Genomic DNA, 23,055 nt, shown 5'->3' with positions numbered 1-23,055 from the left:
TCACTCCTGTGATGTTTCGTCCAAATCCAGCCAGCAGTTTGACCTGTGAAAGCCAGACAAGATTTTTCTATTTTTAGCTCTGGCGGCCATTTTGTGCAGCGAAGCAGAACATGCTGGACGGACAGACGGACGGACGGCAAAGGCAAAAACAATATGTCTCCCCCATGTATGGGGGAGACATAATTACAGAGATAAAGAGAAAGTGCATCAATACTTTCACCAAGGTGTGGACGCCGATGGATGCCGACACCAGGTCAAATACGATAGCTCTCCATGTACTTCTTATAGTCAAGCTAAAAAGATACAGACTAGTGATGGACAGATAGACAGACCAGACCAAAAACAATATGTTCCCCAACCAAGAATTTGAGGAGACACAACACATTTAAAAGGGGAGGTAAATTAAAAACATCTGAAACATATTTTAATGAAACTAACCCTGACCGCATCTTTCTTGTTGAGCAATTCTGTGCAGCTTGGAATTTTCTAATGAATACAAAGTAAAGGACACAGAATTCCATTGAATCAATCATGCTGATGTTGTGGTCCTGTAAGTATAAAGCAAGCCTACCTTTTCATCGTCAGTTCGATGATATACAGATTTTTTTAATATCGTTATCCACGGAAGTGCTTTAGAAATGCACAACTTTTGAGGTTCTGCCCTAAGTTATTGGGAATATTTAAAATAAAATGTCTGAAAAGCTCACCATGTGCACTTCCAATCTAGATCAGCTAAATAGTTATCAAAATACAAAAACAACTTCTTTACTTAAGTTATACTCTGCTAGCTCTTTTTATATATACATTATAAATCAAAAGTATTAATTTTAAGAAGTTACCTTCTCTGCTGCAACTCTATATTTAGGGGAGGAAGTGACCAATAATCTTCTCTTTGGTTTGATGCCAATACAATACTGGTACTGAAATAATGAATCAAAATCATTATAATCATTTTTATTTCTAAACTGCTGTGCAAGACAAGTGGTTTGTTTTGCTTTGCTGGCTTTGTCACAACTCGGGAGGTATCACTATTTTACAGACCAAAGCCAGCTTAATTTGATCCTCAGAGAGGCGATCCATTAGAAGTCAGTGAACTAAACCACATGGCTACAGAGATAGTCTAGTGCAAAATGGCCAATATCAAACTCAAAGAACTGTAAGTTCCTGTAAATTTATGACCAATAGCCATTCACAGTTCCTGTAAATTTATGACCAATAGCCATTCACTAAGTAAGAGTTCACTATTTCTGTTTATCAAAGAGCAATAACAGAAGGCAGCCATCTTTAGACAAGAACTGACTTTGCTCAGAGATAATTCAGGATAAGTTTCATTGATGACATTATTAATATATATGACATTTTATTATAAGCCCTCAAAGACGCAGTTGAAGGTTTTATCAAATTTTGTTTCAATCAAGATAAAGTGTGTGAATCGAAGAATTAAAGTTGAGCCCGGCTTAAGACTTCTTACCAGTAGTTCATCCAGTGCCCCACGATTTCCAAAGGGAAGCACTTTCTCTGCCTTGTAAGTAGTCTCTGTTTGTTCTTTCTCATCTCCATTTTTTGTTCCATCTTGAGCATCTTGAGCAGATGAATGCCTGAACACAAACATAAACAAGTGTCATCAGAAATCAGCAACTATCAACTCAACTCTCACTACAAATGTTCAATAAATGAATACAGAAACAAACAAACCATTTTCCATGTTCAGATCCCTGTGACCTTGACCTTAGCTCAAGTGATGCCAAAAATAATAAGGGTCATCTACTCTGTAAGTCCTATCATCCTATGAAGTTTCAAGGTTCTAGGTCAAATGGTTCTCAAGTTATTGATCAGAAACCGTTTTCCATGTTCTGGTCCCTGTGACCTTGACCTTTGATCAAGTGACCCAAAAATCAATAAGGGTCATCTACTCTACATGTCCAATCATCGTATGAAGTTTCAACATTCTGGGTTGGGTGGTTCTCATGTTATTGATCAGAAACGGTTTTCCATGTTCAGGCCCCTTTGACCTTGACCTTTGATCCAGTACCCCAAAAATTTTACGGATCATTTACTCTGTAAGCCTTATCACCCTATGAAGTTTTATGGTTCTAGGTCAAATGGTTCTCCAGTTATTGATAAAAAATTAAGTGTGACGGGAGATGGCCCCTGTGACCTTGACCTTTTATGAAGTGACCCCAGAAACAATAGGGGTCATTTACTCTGTAAGTCCTATCACCCTATGAAGTTTGAAGGTTCTAGGTCAGATGGTTCTCAACTTATTGACAGGAAATGGATTTCCATATTCTGGCCGCTGTGACCTTGACCTTTAACCTTTACCCTGCTATATTTCTAAAATGGGCTGGTCTATCATTCAAACTGGGCAATACCATTTATTATCCAAAGGGGTGTTCACTGAAAATTTACTGACTGAATAGCGAACAGTGCAGACCATGATCAGCCTGCACATCTGTGCAGGCTGATTTTGGTCTGCACTGGTCACATAGGCAAAATCACTTGCTGACAGCAGGCTAACGGTTAATAGAGTGACCCCAAAATCAATAGGGGTCATCTACTCTGCATGTCCAATCATCCTATGAAGTTTCAACATTCTGGGTCAAGTGGTTCTCAAATTATTGATCCGAAATGGTTTTCCATGTTCAGGCCCCTGTGACCTTGACCTTTAACAGAGTGACTTCAAAATCAATAGGGGCCATCTACTCTGCATGTCCAATCATCCTATGAAGTTTCAACATTCTGGGTCAAGTGGTTCTCAAGTTATTGATCGGAAATGGTTTTCCATGTTCAGGCCCCTGTGACCTTGACCTTTGATGGAGTGACCCCAAAAATAATAGGGGTCGTCTGCTCCATAAGCCCAACCAATCTATGAAGTTTGAAGGTTCTAGGTCAAATGATTCTCCAGTTATTGGTCGGAAATGAAGTGACGGACGAACGGAAGGATGGACGGACAGGGCAAAAACAATATGTCTCCCCCAGAGGAGGGTAGACATAGTAAATATGTCCCTATATTCTATCAGTTAATAAAATATGGGCAGGAGTTCGGATGCATAATAAGTAAATCACGAGTGCACAGCACGAGTGATTTAATTATTAGCATCCGAACGATCACAACTGAATTTAATTAACGATGGATTATTTTGATTCTAACCACTCAAATTATTCGTATTTTACAGCACTACATTTTAGCTTGATACCTCATACAGCTGGTCATATGCTGTTATAAACACCTCCCCACGACTGGAAAGCATTGTGGAATTTTCCGACATTCAGTAGATTTTAAAAAGTATCAAGTAGTTACTGCTGTGAAAATGTTATTTTCAATAACATCTAAGGTCTGATATAAAGGAAATCAGACGTAAATACTTTATTCAAAGTTTATGTAGTCTATGCAGTTTCTAAAAATAGTACACGTCACTTATGATGACACTGCAATATACACATCAGAACATTGCGGCATATAACTAGGTAAACACTAGATTGAAAGACTGAAACATGGATTATAAGTTTTTTACTGTTATAGTAGAATTTAGTTGACATTTGTGATGCCTACAACGCAGAAATTGTAAAATACACAACTAGATATAGATGCACTGATGTTGAAATGGAAACTTATCGGTACTGTCTAGACCGGCTGAAACATTTTCTTACAGTAAAAATATATAATCAAATAGATTTATCAGTTAGAAACGTACAAATACACTTCGTTCTGTCTGCTCTATAGGGTTTCCGCCACTGTTTATATTCGTCTTTTGTCTCCCGCTTACTCGAGTAGACATGTTTATTTTTCTTACTCATTTTAATTCACTGGAAACACTAGCAAATAGCTAAAAATTGCGAGTTATTATTCCCCGTATTTTTTTAAATGGAAACGAAAACATGCAAACGGTGATATAGTAGAAATAGCACTCTGTAAATATCGATAAAGTGTGGTTGTAGACCACTATAATAGCATACGAATGACCCGATCCTGCAATTTCACGAATTTATTTTCATTTTCTCCGACTTATTTTAAGCCTTAAATTCTTTTTGCAAAGCAAAGTTATGGAAAGAATATTTTCAAGGAGTGAAAGGTCAAATTCAAGGAGTTTTTTTCAAAATTCAAGTACTTTTCCAGGTTTTTAAGGGTTTTTGTCATTTTCAAGGAGTTTTCAAGGACTACCATCGAATTCAAGGACTTTTCAAGGCCTGTGCAAACCCTGTTTGTTTGCAAAGCAAAACAGAGTTATGGAACCTGTGTATTGCATATCAGATCATCACAGTAAACAAGTAAGTGCAGTTTCAATTAAGTTCTACAAGCAGTTTCTGAGATATAATCTTTCACATACAACTTGACCAAACAGACAAACCTGAGTGCAATAGCTCTACCTATTCTTCCAGTTGTCAAACTAAAAATAATCATCATTAACAAGAGGGCCAAGATGGCCCTAAATTGCCCACCTGAGTTACACTGCTTGCTTGAACAGTTTTCATGGATGGTTATGCAAGGAGGATGTCTGTCAATTACTTTGAAATAGTGCCAGTGTTTTCTGACTACAATATTAGTTCTACTAAATAAAAACCTGCAGGTAATGTGTGCGCGTGTTTGTGTGTGTGTGTGCTGAGGGAGGTGTGTAAGAGGTTGGGGGATGATGATGACATAGAATACTAAGAGACAATATCAAACAAGAAGATTTTTAAAGTTTCCGCTGCATACATATTACACACACCCTGGCGGTCATGTTTTTTGACGAAACAGAATAATTTGAATAATCTTTGTGAAAAGTCACCCAAGAAACATTTGTTAAACTTATTTTAAAATCAGGCTAGCAGTTTCTGACGAGATGCGAAAAGTGACCAAGCCCCCTGGCGGCCATGTTTTTTGACAAAACAGAATAATTTAATTGGTAGAGAGTCACACAATGACAATTTGTGTGAAATTATTTTAAAATTGGGCCTGTAGTTTCATACAAGAAGATTTATGAAGTTTCCACTATAAAATGTATACATATAGGAAAAAGTGATCATGCTCTCTGGCGGCTGTCTTTTGACAAATCACAATACTGTGAACAATCTTGGTAGAGGGTCACACAAGGACAATTTGACTGTGTGAAATTATTTAACAAGAGGGTCACTGACCCTAAAGCACTCACCTGTGTACAAGGCTTCAAGTGTGTTTGTATAATGTAATGGTACAAGTACAGAGTTAGGTTTCTTCTATGTTAGCCTATATTATATACATCTCACACATATTTTTGAACCTAGGGCAATAATTTGAACAATTACGGTAGACAGTACAACTCTAATATTACACACCAAATATCAAGGCCCTAGCTATGACAGTACAAACTCTGATATTACATGCCAAATATCAAGGCTCTAGCTATTATTGATTCAGAGGAGAAGATTTTAAAAGTTTCTTATATATTAGTACATGTCACACACAGGGGCATGGTCATTTTTGATCTTCGGGCAATTATTTGGACAATTACGGTAGAGAGTCAAACCCTTATATCAAATGCCAAATATCAAAGCTCTAGAGAAAAAGATTTTTAAAGTCTGCTAGCTGAAAACCTACTTTTAACCAAAAAGACCCGTATGTTCAATGAACCGGAACCATTTGAACATTTTTTAAGAGGGCTACCCATAGATCATTTGTGTAAAGTTTCATCAAAATCTATTCAGTGGTTTTGGAGGAGATGTTGTTTAAAAAAAATTGTTGATGAAAAGTGACCATGCCCTCTGTCGGCCATGTTTTTTGATGAATCAGAAAAATTTGAACACTATTTGTAGAAGGTCACACAATGACAATTTGTGCGAAATTATTTTAAAATCAGGCTAACAGTTTTGTACAAGATTTTCTAATTTTCTACTATATACATATAGGAAAAAGTGACCACAACCCCCGGGCAGCCATGTTTTTTGACGAATCGGAATAATTTGAACAATCTTGGTAGAGGGCCACACAAGGACCATTTGTGTAAAATTATTTTAAAATTGGGCGAGCAGTTTCACACAAGATTTTTAAAGTTTCCAATAAAATTACACAATTGTTCTCAAAATAATGCTAATATTCACTTAATTCTGACCTAGCAAACAATTTTTGTATGAAAAAAATGTTATTAAGACAGTGCATTTATATGGTGGAATATAGTAAGTAAATTCCAGTCTTAAGCAAACATATATATATGGACTGTTCTCCAGCAAAACCGGGCTTACTGACGCTTGTGACGTTATTTGGAAATTCCAGTTTAAAGTTTGACGTCATCAACATAGTGCATCATCAACTTTTCAGAAAGTTTATAAACAACACGTGTGTAAATTAAATTGATCATTTTCTTGTTTTTGGATAGTTAATGATAAATAAATATGGATGAAGAGTTAGAGGTAAGAGTTTTCTTCTAAACCTATCCCACTAGTTCACTAATAATGATTTGTGCATTGCTTTGTGCATTTTAGAAATGTATTTTCATTTGTTTACTTTTGAGACAGAGGTGACCTCAGAAAGTCGGTATCAAAAAACCCAACAAAACGTTCAAAGATGAAGACCTAAGAAAGGAAGAAAATATAATTTTGTGTCGCTAGATATATCTATTTAGATTTTTTTCTCATGATTTAGCATAAAGCATCTCGATCTACATCAGATTTCTACGATCCCCGGTGTCCCCACCCACTATCTAAATTGCATCATCAAGTTTCCGTTAAACGCTCGATGCAATTTGACAGATTCATTTTTCATACAAAGACACCAGCTAATATGTTGTTGAGATCAATTGGCATGGCAAACATATAAAAAATAAAAAAAAATGTAAAAAGCAATGAAATTTAAGCGGGCCGTAGCTGCCTTACGATCTATTATGCTTATATACAATAAAAAATAAGATGCTTTGCATCTAATGAGTCAGTGGCAGAGTGGTCTAAGGCGCATGTACTTATACTGTCTTTTTTGGTAATCAGACAGGCGTGGGTTCGAAACCTGAAAGAGGAACTTTTTTTTTTTAATTCCCTTTTTTACTCAATAAAATTATGATATATATATTATTCGAATAAATGTCTTTCTAGAAAGAGAACTTATTAAAAAAACCTCACTGAATGAATTTAAATAATTTACCATTTTTGGATAAAGATTGGCATGTCATTTAGAATCTAAATTGAAGTCATTCTTTCATCATCCGAATTTACATTTCTCTATAAGCACTATAACTCTCTATATAGGAAAACAGTATTATGGTGAATTATAATTCTTGCATCAAATTCGCACTGAACGATAAAGTAGAAGAGGAATAAAGATTGCGACTAGATTGATTTACAATTCCTTGCTTATTGCACCAAATTATCACTTTTGTCCGAAGAAATAAAACACATTGAAATATATTCAATCATTTTTCAGTAGCTGGAGAGTTTGTTTTCCGAACATTTTGGGCGGACCCCGAGTGCTACCCCATGTGTCTCACAGATGAGTGATTACAGTGATGAAGAGGAAAGTGATTTCGATGAACATATTGAGTTGGGCCGTGTAGCAGATGTTGATCAAAGAGTAAGGCAGTATCTGGATAGTTTACCAGCTAGCCATTCTGATGAAAGTGAGGAATCTGGCAACAAGAACGATGAAAATAGGACATCAACATCGTTGGCTCAAGCTGACCCGGATTTAGTTAGGGTAAGACAATTTAAGTCAGTTGGTTGTGGTTGCCAAAGAAACTGTCAAGCCTGTTTTGAAATAGATGAGTTGCACGGACACATTCTAAATATTAGAGAAATGGAAAAACAAGATAAGGAAATGTACAAAATGGCATCATTGACTGATAGCAGGGACAAAGAAAACACAAAGAAAGGGAGGAAACATGTTAGATTTAGACATGACTTCAAATTCCAAGGCAAGTTTGTATGTAAAAAGACTTTTATGCTTATTTTTGACATCGGAACACAGTCTACAGAACATTATGACACATGTGAATAAGAATAGTATTGCTCCAAGGATACACGGAAATACTGGAAGGAAAATGGCAAAATCACTCGTTTTTGAGGACATTAAAAGATTGGTGCAATTTGTATCTAATTATGCAGATGACTATGGTATGCCACAGCCTGCAGCACCCCAAGGTGGCGACAATATAGCACCAATTTATTTTACATGTGAATCAACAAAGATGAATTTACATGAAAAATATGTGGACATGTGCGTGCAGTTAGAACCACCCTGTCGTTCTGTGAAGTATTCCACGTTTTGTAATATATCGACACATTGTTTGCCACATATTAGGACTGCTACTCCACGAGATGACGTGTGTGCCACGTGTGAAAAGATGAGAAAGGCCATTGTGGATTCAGTTACGGAGGAGGAAAAGATACAATCAACAAGCAACTTTCAGAACCATGTGATAGATGCACAAAAAGAGAGGCAAGTCTATAATGACTGCATTAAAATGGCAAAGGAGTCCTACCAAAATGAAAACCTGGAAAAGTACGTACATTACACGTTGGACTTTTGCCAGAATGTAAGTATCCCTCACTATTCCAGACAAATGGGCCCCTTGTATTTTCTCACTCTGAGAAAAGAGCAGATTTTTGGTGTTTGGATCGATGGAATGCCTAAACAGTTGAACTTTCTAATAGATGAAAACGAAACTATTGAGAAAGATGGAACGTCAACACATGGGCCGAATGCAGTTATATCCATGATAGATTATGCCATGAATTTGTACAGTACTGGGGAAGCAAAGTGTGCCATACATGCTGATAATTGTCCAGGTGAAATTGTTTTACATATCAGTTCAAGTATGCAAAAATAACGGTAATAATAAAACAAGATTAAAGGAATAAACACATGTATATCTATGTGAAGAAAAAGTTTATAACCACTTTTCAATAAACAGTAGAGCTACAGTTTTCAATGATTCACTTAGGTCTTATATAGCTATACTAACTAGATTGATATTGCTTTAATCACGGTAATTGATGTTGCAATTTAAGTTTTGAACATATCAAATTGACTTTCATTAATAATTAATGATTTGCACTACTAAAAATAACATTCTGTTCAATCGTTGAAGCCTTAAGCAAAGGTGCATTAATGCAAATAAAAACTTATTTCCATGCACTGAAGTTTTCTTTCCTTTATTATTTCCAGGCCAGAACAAGAATCACTATGTGATTGGATATTTCATGTGGCGTGTCATGACAGGAAGACACCAGGAGATCGAATACCATATGCAGATTCCTGGCCATGCACGCTGCCTTGTTGACAGTGGCGCACTAATTGTGATTCCCTTGTTCAGTTGCAACACGTTGTTAATATGTCGTCTGCTACAAATGAAGCTGTTCGATATCCTGCTTGGCAATGGCGTAACTGGAAATCGTTCTTGGGACCTGTTATCAAACCAATGCATGGGATAAGGTAGCTATGATATTTTTCAAAGCCACTTGTGTCCATAGAAGCAAGCTGTATCAAGGAAATGCTTATTTTGCAAAAAGAATAATATTTAGTGAATCGCGTTGCACAAGAGTGCGTTACAGAATATTATTGCAAAGCTGTATACATATAAAAAGCAAGGCATTATTTGTTTTCAATGAATACTTCATTTTCTTCTTCATGCAGGAAGTACCAATACTTCAAGATGTCTTCTGACAAACCTGGTGTAGTAACTGTGAAAGAGAACAGAGACACAGATGAAACGACTGTAAACGTGCTGCGATCTCAGGATCGTGTATTTCCAGCAGACGACTAACCAACAGTTATCCCTGCCCATGGACTTACACGAGAACGCCAGGATTACCTTTATAAGGCCGTCAGACCTTATCAGGGTTTTTTCTAGCTAATTTGGGAACATAGCCTATACCCCCAGAATTGGGAATTTTGACGCATAAACGTTCCAAATTGGGAAATATTTAATCCCATAGGATATAGTAAGGATGTGTGTAAGTTCTTTCTTATACACTTCTTTCACATTGTAGAACATCTTTAACATACTACCGTTACGAAATTGTCCATAACTTGGTCAATTTTTGTGCAATTTTGATGAAATTTTTTGCAGAATGTAGATTGGGAATTTTTACATTAATTTTGGGAAAAATACATACTTTTTGGCATTGGGAATATAGCCGAATAATGGCTATAAAAACAGCCGAAAAAAAAAACTTCTTATGTACGCCCAATGCACCAGGATAGCACGTGCCCAGCGCCTAGTGATTAGTAGTTGTTTGACATTTGTAGACACTTTAGTTGGAATATATATGAGCCGCGTCACGGAAAAATGTGCCTTCGGGAATCTTCGAGGCTTTGCGACCAGCGTGGGCCCAGATCAGCATGCGCATCCGCGCAGTATGATCAGGACCCACACTGTTCGTTGTTATGACAAAGAAGGCTTATTCTACCTGAAGATGCAATTTTTAGGTGCATTAATGCAGAGGACAGCCTAAATAAACACTTTCTGGAAATTCACGAAGATTCCCGAAGACACATTTTCTCGTGTCAGGGCTTATATGTACTGGTACTTCTTGACTAAAACGATTAGTTTGATCAATTATCTAATTTTTGCTGTTATATCTACGTTGTTATTATAACATTATGTTTAAACATAATGTTAAATAAATGTGAAACCAGACAGGCACTGTTTCTTGAAAGGGCAAAATCAATGAGAATCAAGAATTTTATATACAATTAAGTTTTACTCCCATGTTTTAAAGGGACTAACCCACACATTTTTTGACGAAAATATTTTTCTTTCAAAAATCAGTATGTGTTTATTCTGAAAGTTGCTAGTGGCACAAACTAATTGACATATGAATTTGTCAAAGATGTCCTTATGAATGACAAAATATATTGTGAAAACAGTAGTAAACCGTTGCAACGCTTTTCAAATAATGTAAACAAATACATTATTTTTGTGTTTTTACTGATATTTACTTCTTCTTTTCACCAACTTTATCATTTTTTCAATGTTACATATTCATTTTATTTCAAACTTGGTGAAAATGAATATGTTGAAAAAATCTTGGAAAACTGTGGGTTAGTTGCTTTAAAATCGCAATGATCACTAGATCTACATGTATATCAAAACGAAAGACGAATCACCACATAATATGTTTCTTATACTGAATAAGACGTTTATTTTGACTGAAGAAATGTTTTCTCCTATAGTTATAGTCTGCAGAATAATGTTGAGTAGTAATTATAACTGACACCGAAACACATTTTATAAAGCTCTTTACGACGTTATCATGACGTCATAACAGTGCATTATTGACGTTCCTGTGCATAGCACAATGTAACTTTAAAACTCTATAAATAAAAAACTAATTTACGTAGAATAAAACGGTTTTCACAGACATACTTGTTAAAGCTTGATAATTCGGAAAATGTCAAAACCTAAAAATCGAAAAAAATGTCATTAAGCCTGGTTTTGCTGGAGAACAGCTCATATATATATATATATATATATATATATATATATATATATATATATATATATATATCTCTCTCTCTCTCTCTCTCTCTCTCTCTCTCTCTCTCTCTCTCTCTCTCTGTTGATTACCTGTGTTCTTTCCCACAAATTTCATTGTATGGATATCCAAGGAAACCGCTTCTGGCACAACCTTTATCCCAACTGAATTCTCCAAAGGCTTTTTCTGGAATGACTGGAGTCAATAATATAAAATTTAATAGCTGCTGTTAACACAAGAATAGTTTAAATGACCTAAGCAGTTTTGGAGAAACATTTATTATATTGCATCAATACTGCCGCTTCATTTAGAAACTGCATGGGAATGATTTGTGCAATCAACAGGAGTTTGAAAGTGTCTTCTTGACGTCAAAAGCAGATAAAGATTAGATAAAACATTCAATCGGATTTCCATATTATGTATGTCCAGATTAATAATTGCCATAGTTTTTTTTTTTTTCTAATACGTCTAGTACTACAACCCAGTAGTTGCAAATAAGCATGCACATTAAGCAGCATTATGTTGATAAATATCACACGGTATAAGTCGCAAATTCTTGTCAATACAAATAACGCTGCTATGAAACTGCAAATAATTATTATAGTGTTGTGAAAAACATACTTAAGGTATTAGGTCACTAATAGTAATGTTTACAAAATGGCATTTGCTTGGTATATTCTGAAAGGTAACCGTGTTTTGCACTATTTTGCAAATCTTAAACAACTTTTGCCGCGCCGTTTTTTTTATAAATTTTGAATAACTTACGGTATCTCCTCAAGCTCAAGTAGAGACAAACTTCAAAGTGATAGCCACTATCCAAAACGTTTGCAGAGACTCATTTTACCATTAATTTCAATAGAAGAAACATCAAACTATTGGTAAACAATTACAAAACACAAAATAGAAACGCCAATGTCATTTTTTCTATGGTGCCTCAAGTAAACGGATTTAATGAGACAGATTTCATACTTCAACATTGAAAAAATAAGATGGAATGATGTGTTTCTGTTTTGGATTTTGCTAACTCCATTTAAAAATAACTTTAGGGAAGATGTAAAACCTACCTAAATTTTTTCCACAATATATAATCTAAGAGTGAAAGCAAAATAGAGAACTTTCACTGGGTGTAACTCAATATTTTTAAAGATGTGTAACTCTACCCCTTCTGTTTAAGTAGTAAATTCACTTTGAACACCAATAAATCGCTTATAAGATTCATCGTTTTCCATTTTCGTACAAAAAATCCATAATAAGTCTTGAAAAAAGTAAAAACTTACTAATAAACAAGAGGACCCATGATGGTCCTGAATCGCTCACCTGTCCCCACATGAAATGAGTATGACATCGTTTTTTCTATTATTTGACATAGTGACCTAGTTTTTAGAGCTCATGTGACCTAGTTCTGAACTTGACCTAGATATCATCAAGATAAAAATTCTGACCAATTTTCATGAAGATCCATTGAAAAATATGGCCTCTAGAGAGGTCACAAGGTTTTTCTATTATTTGACATAATGAACTAGTTTTTGAAAGCATGTGACCCAGTTTTGTATTTGACCTAGATATCATCAAGGTGAACATTCTCACCAATTTTCATGAAGATCCATTGAAAAATATGGCCTCTATAGAGGTCACAAGGTTTTTCTATGTTTAGACCTAGTGACCTAGTTTTTGACCCCAGTTGACCCAGTTTCAAACTTGACCTAGATATCATCAAGATGAACATTCAGACCAACTTTCATAAAGATCCCATGAAAAATATGGCCTCTAGAGAGGTCACAAGTTTTTTCTATTATTTGACCTACTGACCTAGTTTTTGATTGCATGTGACCCAGTTTCAATCTTGACCTAGATATTATCAAGATGAACATTCTGACCAATTTTCATGCACATCCCATGAAAAATCTGGCCTCTACAGAGGTCACAAGGTTTTTCTATTATCTGACCTACTGACCTAGTTTTTGACTGCACGTAACCAAGTTTCGAACTTGACTTAGATATCATCAAGATGAACATTCTGACCAATTTTCATGCATATCCCATGAAAAATATGACCTCTAGAGAGGTCACATGGTTTTTCTATTATTTGACTTACTGACCTAGTTTTTGACCGCACATGACCCAGTTTCAAAATTGTTTTAGATAACATCAAGGTGAACATTCTCATCAATTTTCATGAAGATCCATTGAAAAATATGGCCTCTAGGGAGGTCACAAGGATTTTCTATTTTTAAACCTACTGACCTAGTTTTTGACCGCAGTTGACCCAGTTTCGAACTTGACCTATATATCATCAAGATGAACATTCTGACCAAGTTTCATGCAGATCCCATGAAAAATATGGCCTCTACAGAGGTCACAAGGTTTTTCTATTATTTGACCTAGTGACCTAGTTTTGGATTGGACGTGACCCAGTTTCAAACTTGACCTAGATATCATCAAGATGAACATTCTGACCAATTTTCATGCAGATCCCATGAAAAATATGACCTCTAGAGAGGTCACAAGGATTTTCTATTATTTGACCTACTGACCTAGTTTTTGACCGCAGTTGACCCAGTTTATAACTTGACCTAGATATTATGAAGATGAACATTCAGACCAATTTTCATGCAGATCCCATGAAAAATACGGCCTGTACAGAGGTCACAAGGTTTTTCTATTATTTGACCTACTGACCTAGTTTTGGACCGGACGTGACCCAGTTTCGAAACTGATCTAGATATCATCAAGATGAACATTCTGACCAATTTTCATGCAGATGCCATGAAAAATATGACAGCTAGAGAGGTCACAAGGATTTTCTATTATTTGACCTACTGACCTAGTTTTTGAACGCAGTTGACCCAGTTTCGAACCTGACCTAGATATCATCAAGATGAACAACACTCTGACCAATTTTCATGAAGATCCATTGAAAAATATGGCCTCTAGAGAGGTCACAAGGTTTTTCTATTTTTAGACCTACTGACCTAGTTTTTGATCGCACGTGACCCAGTTTTGAACCTGACCTAGATATCATCAAGGTGAACACTCTGACCAGCATTCATAAAGATCACATGAAAAATGTGACCTCTATATTGGTCACAAGCAAAAGTTTACGCACGCACGGACAGACGACGGACGCTGCGTGATCACAAAAGCTCACCTTGTCACTTTGCGACAGGTGAGCTAAAAAGGAAAATAAGGGAAAAAATATTTGGTCCCAGTAGGGCTTGAACCTACGAACCCTAAGAACTGCAGTAAAAGTAGGTTTATGGTAGGAATTGAATACTCTTCAAAAAGGAGGTTCTCTATTAGTGATCTAATACCTTAAAAGATTGTTTACAAATTACATATGTACTTAGTGAATAAGACAAACCAACTTATCGTTATTTAAGGAATGATACTCAAATTCAATTTTTGAATTCCTCTTACACTTACCTGCTAAATGAACTGCAAAATAATCATCTCCACAAACTCCGACTGCCTCACTGCTCACACTGTCTTCAACACGTTTCTCAGCAGCACATGCCATATCACATTTATTTGAAAAGGAGACCTAAAAACTAAATGAGAAGCAGTGACATCACAAAACTGGTATTAAGGCTGACCCAGCATGAAGATGTTATTTTGACTTTCTTGAATGCGACTATCAAATCATGTGCATTACACGAGTCCTGTCTCATGAATTTGTGGTAGTACCTCACAATGAGGCTGTTAGTAAATTAATGGCAGTACAAGACCCAGTTTATTTCAGTCTCTCATTTTTAAGCTCACCTGAACTTTGTGCAAGTTGAGATATTTTCATAGGTGAATGGTTTTCGAATTTGTTCAAATGATTCTGCTTGGTCCTTTTAAGGGCTGCCAGTTAAAGACAGAAAAACCTTTCAACAACTTCCTTCTTACAAAACATTTGACTGATTTACACTTGGTCTGCAGCATCCTTTGATGGATCTTTCGGAATTTAATTCAAATGTTTCTGCTTGACTGCAGAGCTAAACAAGAGCTGTCACTAATGGTGACAAATGCCCAAGCAGCGCCCTGACCTTTGACCTGGTGACCCCAAAGTCAATAGGGGTCGTGTACTCAATAAGTACTATCAGCATGTGAAGTTTGAAGGTCCTGGGTGCAGTGGTTCGCGAGTAAAGTGCCTTCATGCAAAAAGTTAACGCTGCCTTCATGCAAAAAGTTAACGTTGTGACGAACGAACGAACGAACGAACGAACGAACGGACAGTTGAAAACTAATATGCCTCCCTTTGGGGGCATAAAAAACTTTTTGTCATCACCGTTTGATGGATCTTCACCAAACTTAATCTCAAGCAACCTAGGTTTGACCTCTCTATCGTGTGTTCAAACATTCATGCATTTTTGTGCCATCACTACTAGGGTTGGATATCGTTAAGGACGAAGCGGTCCGATACCGATACCGATACCAACGAAACGATACGGTATTTCTAACGATACCGATACCGATACCATGCTTTGTAGTACATTACATAAGCAATGATTTGCTTAGTATTATATACACCTATGTAAGTAGATATACATGAAAATTTGCTGTGTTAAATAAACATTTTAAGTTTGTTAATGGAATGTTGTATGTATTAGATTATGAAAGAGTAAAAAATAAACATATCTTACAGACTAGTTTTCCAAAATAAAAATCTAGAGCAGATACCTCGCTCACTATGCAATTAAATTTATGAATACACTCACTGTAGTAATGCTTTTAAAGCTCAGTACTGTCTAGAACTGATAAACTGAACACTTATTAGCTTTCAAAGTACCCCTCTAACAAGTCAGACTCATTCTCACTCATGATAATATTCTACTAGGTTGACTAGTAATGTTTTTAAAGTGAAACACTTTGCAACACATTTTTAATTGAACAACAACCTTCAAAACACGTGAAACAACCAACATTCCAACAATAACATTATTTCTAATGGTTCGCGAAAACCGATTATTTGTTTACGTAGGTTACAGCTTAGTCTCGTAATTTTTTATTTACATCATTTTTTTTTCATTGGTTTTAAAAGAAAACTACAAAGAAAAATAGTGTCATATATTTTGAAATTAAGTATTGGTTTACGTTGTTTAAAACGACGGGGAAAGAAGTATTTCAGGTAATATTTAGCATACGAAACTATTCGCACGGTTGGCTCTCCATGTCAAGGGAGGTTACTCTGAGCGGTATCACAGTAAACAATGTCGATCACGTTATTACGCTATTTGCTTAAATTTCTGCTTTATTTTGCAGCAGATTTTGTAAGAATTTTGTTTTTACTTTTATGGAAATACCGAAATCGGTACCGGTTCTTTTACGAAACGGTATATACCGGTACTTTTCGAAGTGATTATTCGGTATTGTACCGATACCGGGAACCGGTATCCAACCCTAATCACTACAAAAAATTTAGAAACCTTTATAGAACTTTTAAGGAACAGCTAAATGGGTATGTTCAAAAATCTTGGTCAAAAGGTCAAGATCCTCTTCAGGCAAGCAATTTGGGCACATAAATTATGGGCCTCTGTATAATGATCCTCACAGTAAATATTCTAACTAATGAGAAACTTATGAAATGGAGAGAAAATATATCAACATAAAATTTAGATGGGGTTAGCAGGTCAGTACCAAGTGTTAATATACCTCTGGGGTGCCTTTTGCCTTTTGATAGAAATTAATTATTTCATAACCGCACAGTAAAGGTCATATGGCATTTTTTCAGCTTCAATTGAAAAGGAAGACAGAAGGTGTCCAGGTATGTGTGGACACCTGGGTAGATACACTAACTTTCTACAAGCAAACTGTATAGCATCTTAAATTCATATGATTAACCAGCGGTGCTGGAACCCATAAAGATGATAGGCATGTGATTTCCAGTCAGCAACCCCAACCACTGGGCCAGATCCCTTTATCTGTGGTGTTACTTATTTTGTGACTTTTGTAATAGTTGAGTGGACTTTTTACTGTACAAGGGGCCTTTAACAGAGTTTTTACTTCCGCTATATTTGTGGATTTAAAAATCAGCTAATTTGAAAACTATTGAAAACTGTGATTCACATTTGTAGTACACATAAAAAACTAGTATTTGCTACATGTTTGTTGTAATTTCTAACTAGGAAATTAACTCTGCTGGACATAATGAAAACTCAATCTATTTTCTACATTATTTTTTTCAGTATTCATTCCCACCTTTCAATACTTCATATAAACTACAAAAAGATGTTTTTTAGTCTCAAAAATTAATATATCTACCTGTTAATAGTAAAACTCTATTATCTTAACAAGTCATAATTTGATGTATTATTTCTATTACCAATATGCAGTCTGAGAACTCATGTTCATGTGAACAGTTTTTCTTGAGAGTGAACAAACTTGTCAATTCAAAATATTTTATGTAAGACATCTTTTAAGTTTGACAGAACTGCTGGGGAACTGTTTTGAAACAACCATTAAGTTAATATACTTTAAAGCAAGGCAATAATATTTGCATGAATTGTGATATTTATGATGAATATACTAGTAGTATGTTCATGGGCTGTTTGTGATTCAAAACAAATATTCTGACAAGCTTTTATGAAGGTCAAGTCAAAAATGTTGTCTCCAGAGGGTTAACAAGCTTCTCCTATGACCTGAGTTAGTGAAGTTTAGAAGTCAGATAGCCCAGTTTTAAAATTTATCTTAATTTTGTAAAGACAAACATCCTGATACAGTTTTATGAAGAATAAGATGAAAATGTTGCCTCTAGAGAATAAACAAGGTTTTTCTATTTGACCTAGTAATCAACTTAAGATATCAGGTAATCCAGTTTTGATCTTGACCTTTATTTCATGGAGACAAACATTCTGACATTTTTTTTTATAAAGATCAAACAGAAAATGTGGCTTCTACTTAATTAATTAATTATTTGACCTAGTGACCTAGATTTTGACCTCAGGTAAACCAATTTTTGAACTTATCTAAAAATTCATAAAGACCAACATTCTGAAATTATTTTTACAAAGATCAAGTCAAAAATGTTGCCTCTAGAGAGTTCAAGCTTTTCCGTGATTTGACCTTTTGATCTAGTTTTTGACCTCAGTTAATCCAATTTAAAACTTGTTCTATATTTCATAGATACAAATATTCTGACAAAGATTTATGATGACCAAGTAAAAAATATGTTAACATGATTTGACCTATTGACCTTGTTAAAGACCTAAGGTAACCCAGTTACAAACTTGACCGTAATTTCACAAAGACAAAGTTAACATTATGAAAAATTTCTGGGTATAAGATGCGACTTCTAGAGTACAAACAAGGTTTTCAATTTATTGACCTAGTAACTTTGTCTTTGAACCCAGATGACACAGTAACAAACATATGCAAGATTTTATTCGGTGTAATATTCTGATCAAGTGTCATTAAGAATTGGCCAAAATTGTGACCTCAAGAGTGTTAACAGTCATACTGTTGACGACATGCATGACAGATGACTCTGGACTGTATCCAGACACAGATTGATCACAATAGCTCGCCTTTAGCACTTTTTGCTCAGGTGAGCTAAATGTGTTTAAATAATTAAACATTTGGTTCATCAGATCAAGAACCAGGCGGCCAGTAAGAATTTTGACTAAGTGTATAGAGTATAGACTTTGCTTAGAAGCTCACAAGGAGTTAAAAATGTAACAAAGCAAGCAGAGTCCTTACCATAAAACTCAATAGTTTGGCAAAATTAAAGTATGTAATTCTGCGAGACTCTGCTTTGTTTTCAGTCAGTTGTTGTAAGAGCAAGTTGGCACATTAACCAATTAATTGTCACAAATTCACAATGCTGCATCAGTCGATCTGAAATGGCAAAAACAGAGAGCATAATCATAACTGCCAATGAAACAAAGGCTGTCCAAAAGACAGGGGGGGGGGGGTGTCATGATTTGAACAAATTTGTAGAAGTCTACTAGGCAATGTTACATATCAAATATCTAAGATTTAGGCCATCTGGTTTATTTTTAACAAATTTATGAAGATTTCCCTTTGTACAATCAAGTAACCGCTGGGGCGGGGGTCAATTTGACCCTGGGGGGGGGGGGGGGGGGGGGGGGTCAAGATTTGAACAAATTTTGTAGAGGTCCACTAGGCAATGCTACATGTCAAATATCTTAGAAGCTCTAGGCCTTCTGGTTTATTTTTAGAAAATTTTGAAGATTTTTCTATGTACAATCAAGTAACCCCATGAGGCGGGGTCAAATTGAACCCGGGGGTCATGATTTGAACAAATTTTGTAGAGGTCCACTAGGCAATGCTACATGTCAAATATTTAAACTCTAGGCCTTCTAGTTTATTTTTAGAAAATTTTGAAGATTTTTCTATGTACAATCAAGTAACCCCATGGGGCGGGGTCAATTTGACCCCGGGGGTCATGATTTGAACAAATTTTGTAGAAGTCTACTAGGCAATGCTACAGTTCAAATATCTTAAGATCTAGGCCTTCTGGTTTAATTTTAGAAAATTTTTGAAGATTTTCCTATGTAAAATCATGAGACCCCTGGGGCGGGGTCAATTTTGACCCCGGGGGTCATGATTTGAAAATTTTCTGTAGAGGTCCACTAGGCAATGCTACATGTGAAATATCTAAGTTTTAGGCCTTCTGGTTTATTTTCAGAAAATTTTTGAAGAATTTCCTATGTAAAATCAAGTGACCCCTGGGGCGGGGTCAAAATATTACGATTGAACAGTTTTAGTAGAGGTCCACTAGGCAATGCTACATGTCAAATATCTAAGCTCTAGGGCTTCTGGTTTTTGAGAAGAAGATTTTTTAAGATTTTCCTATGTAAAATCAAGTGACCCCTGCTGCGGGGTCAATTTTGACCCCAGGGTCATGATTTGAACAAATTTGGTAGAGGTCCATTAGGCAATGCTTCACACCAAATATCTAAGCTCTAGGGCTTCTGGTTTTTGAGAAGAAGATTTTTAAAGTTTTTCCTTTCAGTTGCCATGGCAACAGAGTTCTGCATGGAATTCAATTCTTTGAATAATTTTTGTAGAGCTTCACCCAAGGAACATTCCTGTGAAGTTTGGATGAAATTGGCCTAGCGGTTTATGAGGAGATGTCGTTTAAAGTAAGTTTACGGATGGACGACGGACGGTGAGTGATCAGAACAGCTCACCCTGAGCCTTTGGCTCTGGTGAGCTAAAAAAACAACTAAATATATATATATTACTGTGTCAATGTAAAACAGAAAGGAGCTTGTTTGTTAGAGCCCGTTAGTCTAATTAGTACATTGGTAACACGTGTCACCATCATACATTACGCGGTCAACAATATAAAATCAAGTTGATTAGAGACATACATTGTTAACACTTTCAACTTATCAAAGGAAATTTCCCGCGTGCTAGCCAAATTTCAATCTCGTATAAAATATTTTTGCGCTAATGTTTTTAATATGTATATTCTTCTCGTAAGTAATATATTTATGAAAGTATTTTATTGAATTCTCTCTCCAAAAAAACATCAAAACTAACTTAGTTAAAAAATAAAAGTGTAATGCGGTTAAACGTGTGATCGCTTCTCAAGTCTGAAACCATGTTACGTCTTCCCAGGACGACACAGGTGTAAGCTCCTCTGGTTTTCAGCCTTTCAATAAATACGCCCATAAATTATAGTCCCTACTTAACTGGTCTTAATATTTGCCAACCCAGGAAGCTTAGTAGATTCATTTACTGACAGTGACATGAAAACAATCGCGGGATCTGAAAATTGTTTAAGGAGGGCCGTTCTGAAAAAAAAAATATGTACAGTAACTTTAACTACACACTGTGAAGTTTGCATTCATAGACAAAGTGACTTTGTATATTTTCTAGGCTGATTTTATGTATATATATTTTTTTGTATATTGTTCTTACGCTTTAAATAATAAACAACACAGCATGCACAGTTAACATCATATTTCGCGTTCACTTCTTTTAAGTACACAATGACGTAAAAAATGAGAATTCAGCGTACAGGTTTCCAAAGATTCTCCAATAATTCAAATGTAAATGTTGTAAAGTGCGTGTCTTCTAATTGGTCGATAAGGATTATAAAATATCATGGCTGAAAAACAAGGTCAATACTGCGGGATAGCTGTGGATTTATGGCTGGAATAAGGTAATGCTGTGTATTTCAAGAGTATCATCGGTGCAGATCGCGAGAAAAAGGTTCTTTCTTCGTAGACATGCTATATATTTCATGGTGTTTAATAATTTCCATTCATGTATTCGAGTTGCAAGCAACTTTTGCTCGCAGCAGATCCCAGGTTTTTGACATACACTGTACTTTGGCTTGTTGCGGTGGCTGCAAAAGTCAGAAATTAAAAAGCTGCCACTCAGCGACAGTAAGCTTGTCTACCCCTGGACACTTCGATCCTTCCTAGGGAAAAACCTTACGTAAAAAATAATGTGCACTCGCCATGGTGATGTCACATGGTATTTACACTATTATGAGCTCATTAACTATAAAAATCATGCCAGGAAGTTCGCAGGGGACCAGTCTACAATGTCAGTTGACGATACTTACTAAGGTAGCAGTTGGTAGTTTCCAGCCACAGATTCGAATTGGCCAGGGTCAAAATCTGTCATTAGAGATAAAACCTTGAAGTGAAGGCAGTTTTGATGTTTGAAATATTTGTTGATGTGAGTTTGTGATTAACAAGTTTAAGAATGGTATGTTGCAGAAATTCTGGCAGATGCGAATGTAAGCTTGATGGCATCATTTTCATATAACTGCTTGAAATGCATATATGCCACTATCAGCATTGAGCGTCTCGTGAACTGTCAAATGTCATATAGGCCTCACACAGTTGAAAATAGTGAAAAAAGTAATCGGTTGACAGGTATTTTTGTCCAGCTCTGCAAGTAATACTTGAAACTGAGTACAGAATGCAAGTGGCCATTTGTCTCTATCCATTCCCCTAACATTTTAAGGCCAGTTGGAGATATGGCTAATTTGGGCTGAAATGTCATGTATTTTCGCGGGCTGAAATTATCTTTCAGGTGGCTTGTGGATTTAAAAATCTATGCTTTGTATGAAGTTTACTATGTATTTTATTTCTTCTTCAAGTAAGATGTAAACGGGTATCTTTTTATTTTCAGGTCTGCATCTCGTAAGATATCGGAAGCCGTCTGACTTGGCCACATCGCTCGGAAGTCGGAAGTACTAGAAAAAACCGCCATCTGCTACCTAAAATGTCGTCACGTCACCGGATATAGCCTTATTCCAGACTGGTTGCAATATCATCGCTCTACGATATTTAACAATAGAGAATAAACATGAGCACCAGTCCAGCGATTGCATAGATCTATTTTTAGAGAAATTGTGACGGAATATAGTACGAAATGGAGTCCATTTCGCGAAATGGATTTTTCGTCTTACCTATATTTTTATCACCCGCCGATGAAATCATGAGGGGGTTATTGAAATGGCGTTGTGCGTCCGTGCGTGTTGTCGTGCGTCCGTCCACAGCCATTTTTCAGTTACTAGCAGGTAGAATGGCCTACTTTGACTCCTACAACATCCTTATTGTAGCCCAAAGCAGCATGGTTTCAGGTCAAAACACGGCAACCCAACTCATAGGTTTCACAATAGAAATTGCTGACTCCCTAGACCTAGGCCATCAATCTGATGTCATT

The 23,055-nt window shown here is 36.0% G+C and overlaps 1 protein-coding gene across 2 annotated transcripts in view; it reads right to left on the bottom strand.

Moving 5' to 3' along the window:
* LOC123522882 (uncharacterized) overlaps positions 1-22,611 on the bottom strand; it is a 112,728-nt gene extending 90,117 nt beyond the window's left edge. Inside the window, exons 1-7 of one of the 2 annotated variants that reach the window (XM_053547019.1) lie at positions 22,463-22,611; positions 19,099-19,236; positions 14,845-14,969; positions 11,514-11,616; positions 1,472-1,598; positions 840-920; positions 439-548 (exon numbers count right to left, since the gene is read on the bottom strand). In XM_053547019.1, the coding sequence (XP_053402994.1) occupies positions 439-548; positions 840-920; positions 1,472-1,598; positions 11,514-11,616; positions 14,845-14,938 (515 nt within the window). In that variant the 5' untranslated portion in view covers positions 14,939-14,969; positions 19,099-19,236; positions 22,463-22,611. The remainder of the gene's footprint in view (positions 1-438; positions 549-839; positions 921-1,471; positions 1,599-11,513; positions 11,617-14,844; positions 14,970-19,098; positions 19,237-22,462) is intronic. The other variant, XM_053547015.1, reaches the window with a different exon arrangement.
* Between the last annotated feature and the right edge of the window lie 444 nt (positions 22,612-23,055).

The sequence above is a fragment of the Mercenaria mercenaria genome, chromosome 1, assembly GCF_021730395.1.
Source record: "Mercenaria mercenaria strain notata chromosome 1, MADL_Memer_1, whole genome shotgun sequence".
Taxonomy (NCBI): domain Eukaryota; kingdom Metazoa; phylum Mollusca; class Bivalvia; order Venerida; family Veneridae; genus Mercenaria; species Mercenaria mercenaria.
Note: the sequence above shows the minus strand (reverse complement) of the source record. Positions and strands in the feature narration are given on the sequence as shown.